This window comes from Fundulus heteroclitus, unplaced genomic scaffold (genome assembly GCF_011125445.2).
Source record: "Fundulus heteroclitus isolate FHET01 unplaced genomic scaffold, MU-UCD_Fhet_4.1 scaffold_56, whole genome shotgun sequence".
Lineage (NCBI taxonomy): Eukaryota > Metazoa > Chordata > Actinopteri > Cyprinodontiformes > Fundulidae > Fundulus > Fundulus heteroclitus.
Genome location: NW_023396989.1, coordinates 151,702 through 159,722, shown reverse-complemented (window position 1 = coordinate 159,722; position 8,021 = coordinate 151,702). Strand labels below are relative to the sequence as shown.

At 50.9% G+C, this 8,021-nt stretch overlaps 1 protein-coding gene across 2 annotated transcripts in view; it reads left to right on the top strand.

The window, feature by feature from the left end:
* The first annotated feature begins 3,241 nt into the window (after positions 1-3,241).
* dnajc1 (DnaJ (Hsp40) homolog, subfamily C, member 1) overlaps positions 3,242-8,021 on the top strand; it is a 14,705-nt gene continuing 9,925 nt past the window's right edge. Inside the window, exons 1-6 of one of the 2 annotated variants that reach the window (XM_036133050.1) lie at positions 3,242-3,562; positions 6,102-6,203; positions 6,472-6,518; positions 6,587-6,752; positions 6,886-6,956; positions 7,056-7,149. In XM_036133050.1, the coding sequence (XP_035988943.1) occupies positions 3,401-3,562; positions 6,102-6,203; positions 6,472-6,518; positions 6,587-6,752; positions 6,886-6,956; positions 7,056-7,149 (642 nt within the window). In that variant the 5' untranslated portion in view covers positions 3,242-3,400. Of the gene's footprint in view, positions 3,563-6,101; positions 6,204-6,471; positions 6,519-6,586; positions 6,753-6,885; positions 6,984-7,055; positions 7,150-8,021 lie in introns of both variants that reach the window. The other variant, XM_036133049.1, reaches the window with a different exon arrangement.

Here is an 8,021-nt window from a genome sequence, read left to right as displayed (position 1 = left end):
CAGTCTGTTTGAGTAGTGCAGTCTGGAAGGAGGCAGGAAAAGGAGCCAGGATGCTTCCTATCATAGATCCTTTAGCCTAGGAACCTCGTGATGTCCCTCACCGGCGCTAAGGAGCTACAAGGTATCCCACAATCCTTTGCGTGACATGATCCTCCGCGTCTCTGACTCCGTCCTACAGCTGGGAGATTCGTGCTGCGTGCTCGCGTTCTCGTGAAGTCCAGATCGGACTTGACGAGAACGCGAGCACGGACTCGTGTTCTCGTAAATTGAGAAACAGCCACAGTGTTTGATGCGCAATTAACGGCGACAAAACAAATGTCGTCGTTGTGGTCTAACGCGTTTTTAACGCGTTAAAACTGACAGCCTTAGTTTATATACATTTTTAAAAATGCATAATATTACCTATTCATTCCCCTAAAGCATCCGTAAGCACTAACGGGATGAAATCCTAATATTTCACACTCAACCGAGGAACCCGCCCTCTGAGTCCACTGTTGTTTGCTGTGGCAATCCAACCTTTATCTATCGCACTTAAACCGGCTAGTTTTAATAAAGCAATCTGCAGATGTGGTTTGGAGCATACACTTTCCTTGTATGCAGACGATTTACTATTTTTTATTTCTGATCCAGTAACCACCATCCCTAAAATAACTAAATTGTTAAACCGCTTTGGAGCATTTTCCGGCTATAAGTTGAACTTCTCAAAAAGCGAATGTTTTCCTGTAAATAACTTAGCCCTTGGGATCCCTGATGGGTGCTTTCCATTTAAAGTGTCTAAAAGCAGCTTTAAATATTTAGGAGTGAAAATCTGCTGCAAGATGTCAGATCTCTACAAGAACAACTTTCAACCCCTAATGGAAAAGCTTAAATCAGATCTGGAACGATGGTGTAATTTGCATATAACTATAGCGGGAAGGGTAAATTGCATCAAAATGAACGTGCTTCCACGTTTTCTCTATCTTTTCCAATGCTTGCCGACCTTTTTACCCAATTCCTTTTTTCGTGCTATAAATAGGCTAATTTCATCCTTTATATGGAAAGACAAGACTGCCAGAATAAGGAGAGAGCTTTTACAAAGGTTTGGTTTGTCCCTCCCTGATCTAAGACTCTATTATTGGGCAGCCAACATAAACAAAATGACTCTCTGGATCCGTGAACCTGAATTAATCTGGTGTAAACTAGAAGCCAAATCCTGTTCTACGTCACTCCTAGCTCTACTTACACAAATATTGCCCTTTCAACCATCCCAACATACATGTAACCAAAATTTGGCTCCAATTCAGACGTACTTTTGGACTCATAGGACTGTCCAATCACAGCCCCATACATAACAACCATCTCTTTCTCCCTCCTAGCATTGATAATGCCTTTTCTCTATGGCAGAGATCTGGCCTTGTTAAGCTAAGTGACCTTTATATTAACAATGTTTTCGCTAGCTTCAACGAATTATGTGGAAAATTCAACCTCCCCAAATCTCACCTATTCCGATACTTCCAGATTTGTAACTTTTTTAAATCCAATAGTTCCTGTTTCCCCAATACCCCACCTAACTCAGTAATTGACTTAATTTTGGACATTCCCACAAATCAGAAAGGCCTTATCTCCAAAATATACACCTTAATATCCCATTTTAAAGAGACATCTCTTGATAAAATCAAGAAAGACTGGGAACAGGAACTTGGTAGGGTTATTGATGATGAGTTAATGAGCATTAACTCGTGTAAATAATAGTACATCCTGTTCCAGGCTTAATCTGATACAATTTAAGGTTGTCCACCGTATTTATTTCACCAATTTTAAACTTTCCAAAATGTATCCTAATATTGCAGACGCATGCAATAGATGTCACATGTCACCAGCAAACATGACTCACATGTTTTGGTCCTGTCCCGTCTGCAAGATTACTGGACGACTATTTTCAAACATCTTGCAGAAGCACTAAATGTGAAACTGACACCTTGTCCTGAATTGGCTATTTTTGGATTAACAGACCAAACAATTAAGAAAAAGTTTAAGGATAGTATTGCCTTTGCCTCTTTATTAGCGCAGAGAAGAATTGTGTTGGAATGGAAGGCACCAGGTGCCCCAAAGCTTCACTGTGGCTTAAATATCTCATGCTAGTAAAAATATTAATTTTACTCATGCTGTACTTAGACTTGGAGAAAATGAAATATGATCTGAGGGCGATTAGCTTCAGTTTGGGGCTGCATGATTAGTTACAGTTTAAAGACACTACAGGACAAATCAAATGTCCACTTTTGACAACTGACTTTGGATTACATTTTCTTTTCCTCCTTACTTCATTTCAACCCATTGAAAAATTTACCTCTCAGTTTTTTTTTGTGGTGCTTTCTATTTATTTATTTATGTTATTCTTACTCCTCTCTCTTTTTTAATTGTCTATATACTTTTTTATTCACATGTTTGTGTACGGTAAGAAGGAAGGACGTGGGTTATTACTGGTCTGTAACATAATCTAGGATTGGGGAAGGAAGGGAATGAGTTTGTTTTTGTTAAAAGGAAAGAAATCCTTTTCACTGTTTGTACTCGACCTTGTTACATGAATAAAAAAATAAAAAAATGTTACCTATTCAGACCAGAGGGGGAGGGGGGGGGGGGGGAAATTCCCCCCAGCAAATCGCATCCAGGTTGTAACATTCAGTTTAATCAGCAGCTGCTTTTTACAAAATTGTAAAATAAAAATAAATATCCATTCTCTCCTCCCATCATAACTTTGTGAAATAAAGAGCAACTGTTTCCAAATTCTCAAAAATTGTTATGTGTGATATCATGTAGTATAGTAGAAATGTCCTTAATCCAGTAATCTGTCATATTTTACATTACAGCGGGATTTACCAGGAAGTCTTCATTTTTATTTCCTGCTATCAGACAGTTTATTTCAGCAATAAATCATAAATACTCAGTGTTAGAATACTGAGTGGTGGCTTTTATTTGTCAGGCTTCAGTGACAAAAGTTGGAAGAATACAGATTATTTTGGTGTTTAAAATAACACTAAACAGCGTAAGAAGATCTCGTTTATTAATTTTATTTTATAATTTAGTAAACAGCTGCCGATTAAACTGAATGTTCCGACATTGACGTGATTCTGAGTTATTTACCGTGAAGACGCAGCAATGCGCGCTCCCGACGCACCGGTTCTGACCCATAAACCCAGGACAGGGCAGGCTGGGGTTCTGGTCCTGGTCCTCCGGGCCGGCGGGGGGCAGCACCGACTCGGAACCACGGACACAACGAAGAGGACGCCTGAAGACGTGTCGTTGTTTCCGGGCTCGGTTCTGTGGAGGAGCCGCTTCTCAAGGCGTCCCGGTCCAGATCCCTGGTTCCGTTGTGGTTTCGCACGTCCTCTGCTGTGTTCGGTTCCGATTCCCTCGGACGGAGATGCGGGTGTGTGCGGGTGTGAGCGGGTCTCTGGTTCTGACCCTGGTCCTGGTTCTGGTTCTGGAGGTCCCGCGCCTGTGGGCCTGGGAGGCGGACCTGGAGCTTCTGGACCTGGTGGAGGAGATCCCGCAGAACTTCTACCAGTTCCTCAACGTGGACCAGGTGAGTCCGTCCGCGCGGGGTTCTGGTTCTGGTTCTGGTTCTGGTGGGGTGCCGGCCTGCTGCCATCTGGTTGGAGCTGAACTAACAGAACCTGCAGAACTTAAAGATGGAACCCAAACAGAACCGGACCTGGAAGGTGATCACAGCCTTTACTGACATTTCTGGTCCAGGTCCGGCTCAGAAAAGGTTCTGACCCGGTTGGGCTGTAGAATCAGTAATTCAGCCTTTATTTCTGCTGCAGTAGAACCCAAACTCCAGGGTCAGAACCTCAGGGTGCTGCCTCAGATCAGTGGATCAGAAGTTCTGGTCAGTTCTCTGCTCTCGGTACCGGGCCTGGGCTCCTTCAGAATGGATTCCTGCGTCAGATCAGCCGGTGGTTCTGATCAGCGGTTCAGGAGGTCCGGGTACTGTTGGTTCTGATGTCTTTCATCTTCCTCTGGACAATAGTCTACAGGGTTCTACAGGGTTCTGGTCAGGCCCGGTATCTGACCAACAACATGGTCACTGGACCAGCTTTTGGTACCTTTGGCAGAGTGGACCGGTACCAACTCCTGATGTGGACCAGAACCAGCAGAGGAAGTCAAGCACCATGGGTTCTGGTCCGCTTCACTCTGCCTCCAGAACCGGGGACCGGTTCCCAGAATAAATAAGTTTACCTTCATCTGAAAAGAGGTCCGGTTCTGGTTCTCCTCGGCCCGGGTACCACGCTTTGGAACCTTTTTCCCTCCACTCAACTTTCCATGAAGATGCTTGGGTCCAGAACCCTGTGAGCTTCTGGGGGGTCGGTCCGGTCCGCGGTTCTCCCCCGGGATGGTACCGCCTGACCCAGACTGACACCTTTAGATGTGTCCCGGTCCAATTGGCCTGGGTCTGCTGAGCTGCTCAGTCAGGCTCTCCAGAACCGGTGGTTTGGACCAGGGACACAGAACCGTTGCAGAACCCTGGTCCTGTAGGACTGCAGCGGCCCTGAGCTGGAGGCTGAGGAACCCTCTGCAGGTGTTTGGACTCCAGGAGTTCCCCGGATGTTCTGCGGTTCTGAAGGCTGGGTTTTCACTCTCTGTGGGTTCTGCAGGTTCTGATGATTCTGGCTCCAGAATCATCAGAACCTGCAGAACCTGGGGCTGAAAGACGACCGGAGCAACGATGGACCTCCATCCTGAGGTTCTGGTATCTTGGCATGTTCTGGTGCTGCTGGACCTGCCATGGAGTACCAGGCCCGGTGGACTTGGTGGACTTCCTGCCTAAGTTTTAAAATTTAAAAATTATTCTCTGACCTCAAAAGGTTTTAAATATAAAAATTTTACACAATTTAAGGCAGAAATAAAAAATATCCCTGATGGCAGCCGGACGTTTGGGTCAAAAAGTGCAGAAGTCCGGTCCGGTTCTGGTGGTGAGTCCAGCAGAACCGGACATCTGGGTCTCCACGGGTCCTGCTCTGGGTCAGAACCACATCAGAAGACCCGGTCCTGAAGACCCGTCCATGTCTGGAGGATGTGGTTCTGATCCAGAAAGGACCGGATGTAGCAGATGTTCATGTCCTAACCCTTTCAGTCGTCTCACATGTCCCCCTGTCCCCCACCTGTCCCCCTCATGTCCACCTCTGTCTCCCACCTGTCCACCACCTGTCCTCCTGTCCCCCACCTGTCCCCCTCATGTCCGCCACCCGTCCCCCACCTGTCCCCCTGTCCCTCATCTGTCCCTCACATGTCCCCCTCCTGTCCACCTCTGTCTCCCACCTGTCCACCACCTGTCCTCCTGTCCCCCACCTGTCCCCCACCTGTCCACCACCTGTCCTCCTGTCCCCCACCTGTCCCCCACCTGTCCACCACCTGTCCACCACCTGTCCTCATGTCCCCCACCTGTCTCCCCCCTGTCCCCCTCATGTCCGCCACCCGTCCCCCACCTGTCCCCTGTCCCTCATCTGTCCCCCTCATGTCCTCCTGTCCCCCACCTGTCCACCTCTGTCTCCCTCATCTGTCCCTCATCTGTCCCCCACCTGTCCCCCTCATGTCCCCCACCTGTCCTCCTGTCCCCCACCTGTCCCCCACCTGTCCCCATGTCCCCCACCTGTCCCCCACCTGTCCTCCTGTCCCCCACCTGTCCCCCACCTGTCCTCCTGTCTCCCACCTGTCCCCCACCTGTCCTCCTGTCCCCCACCTGTCCCCCACCTGTCCCCCTCATGTCCCCCACCTGTCCTCCTGTCCCCCACCTGTCCTCATGTCCCCCACCTGTCCCCCACCTGTCCTCCTGTCCCCCACCTGTCCCCCACCTGTCCTCCTGTCTCCCACCTGTCCCCCACCTGTCCCCCACCTGTCCTCCTGTCTCCCACCTGTCCACCTGTCCCCCTGTCCCCCACCTGTCCCCCACCTGTCCCCCACCTGTCCTCCTGTCTCCCACCTGTCCACCTGTCCCCCACCTGTCCTCCTGTCCCCCTCCTGTCCCCCACCTGTCCCCCTGTTCCCCCCTGTCCCCCACCTGTCCCCCACCTGTCCTCCTGTCCCCCACCTGTCCCCCTGTCCCCCACCTGTCCGGCCCTCAGGATGCGGCGGCGGCAGACATCAAGAAGGCGTACCGCCGGCTCTCGCTCTCGCTACATCCTGACAAGAACAAAGACGAGAACGCTGAGACTCAGTTCCGACAGGTGAGCAGAACCTGCTGAGACTCGGTTCCGACAGGTGAGCAGAACCTGCTGAGACTCGGTTCCGACAGGTGAGCAGAACCTGCTGAGACTCGGTTCCGACAGGTGAGCAGAACCTGCTGAGACTCGGTTCCGACAGGTGAGCAGAACCTGCTGAGACTCGGTTCGGACAGGTGAGCAGAACCTGCTGAGACTCGGTTCGGACAGGTGAGCAGAACCTGCGTCCTGAAGCGGCGGCGCTGCAGCTCACGCTTGTCCCGTTTGTCTCCAGCTCGTGTCCATCTATGAAGTCCTGAAAGACGAGGAACGGCGGCGCAGGTAAGACTCGCCGGTCTCCGGCAGCCAATGAGGTGCCTTTGTGGAGCTCAACAGGTGTGTCTTCACAGGTACGACGACATCCTGGTGAACGGACTTCCTGACTGGCGGCAGCCCGTCTTCTACTACAGACGGGTGAGGAAGATGAGCAACGCAGAGCTGGGCTTCCTGCTCTTCCTCATCCTGACCGTGGGACACTACGCCGTCATCTGGTCCATCTACCTGGAAAAGCAGCTGGTGAGACAGCCAATCAGTGTGCAGCAAAACTCAGAGAGCCAGTTAGGGCTGAGCCAGGCTCAGGCAGCCAATCGGTGAGGAGCAGGACTCAACAACCAATCAGATCGCTGCGTCGTGTGACCTACATTTCCAGGATGAGCTGCTGAGTCGGAAGAAGAAGGAGAAGAAGAAAAAGCTGAGTTCCAGACCTGCTGAGGAGCTCAGGTGTGTCAGTCAGGACCGCGCTGACAGGTACACCGATGACATCATCATCACCATGGTTACCCTGTTTCCTCTGGTTGTTTACGTCCCGTCTCCCTTCAGGAACCAGGAGAGACCTCACTGGCAGGACATCCTTCCTCTGAAGCTCAGCATCTGGCTCTACCTGTCCGTCGTTAACCTGCCTCAGACCATCCAGGTAGGAGTTCTGAACCCGGTCCAGAACCAGAACCCGGTCCAGAACCAGAACCTGGCCTCGGTCCAGAACCAGAACCCGGTCCAGAACCAGACCAGAACCAGACCTCGATCCAGAACCAGACCAGAACCAGACCCCGGTCCAGAACCAGAACCAGACCCCAGTCCAGAACCTGGCCTCTGTCCAGAACCAGAACCAGAACCAGAACCTGGCCTCTGTCCAGAACCAGAACCAGACCTTGGTCCAGAACCAGAACCAGACCTCGGTCCAGAACCAGACCAGAACCAGACCCCAGTCCAGAACCAGAACCAGACCCCGGTCCAGAACCAGACCCCGGTCCAGAACCAGAACCAGAACCTGGCCTCTGTCCAGAACCAGAACCAGACCTCGGTCCAGAACCAGAACCCGGTCCAGAACCAGAACCCGGTCCAGAACCAGACCAGAACCAGATCCTGGTCCAGAACCAGACCAGAACCAGACCCCAGTCCAGAACCAGAACCAGACCCCGGTCCAGAACCAGACCAGAACCAGACCTTGGTCCAGAACCAGACCCCGGTCCAGAATCAGACCTCGGTCCAGAACCAGACCCCGGTCCAGAACCAGACCTCGGTCCAGAACCAGACCCCGGTCCAGAACCAGAACCAGACCTCGGTCCAGAACCAGACCTCGGTCCAGAACCAGACCCCGGTCCAGAACCAGAACCAGACCTCGGTCCAGAACCAGAACCAGACCCCGGTTCAGAACCCCAACGACTCAATTCCAGCAACTCTGACTCCATCCTCCATGTTTCTGAGCTAGGAGGAGGAGGTAGGAGGAGGAGGTAGGGGAAGGAGGTAGGAGAAGGACGGTCGGAGAAGGAGGTAGGAGAAGGAGGT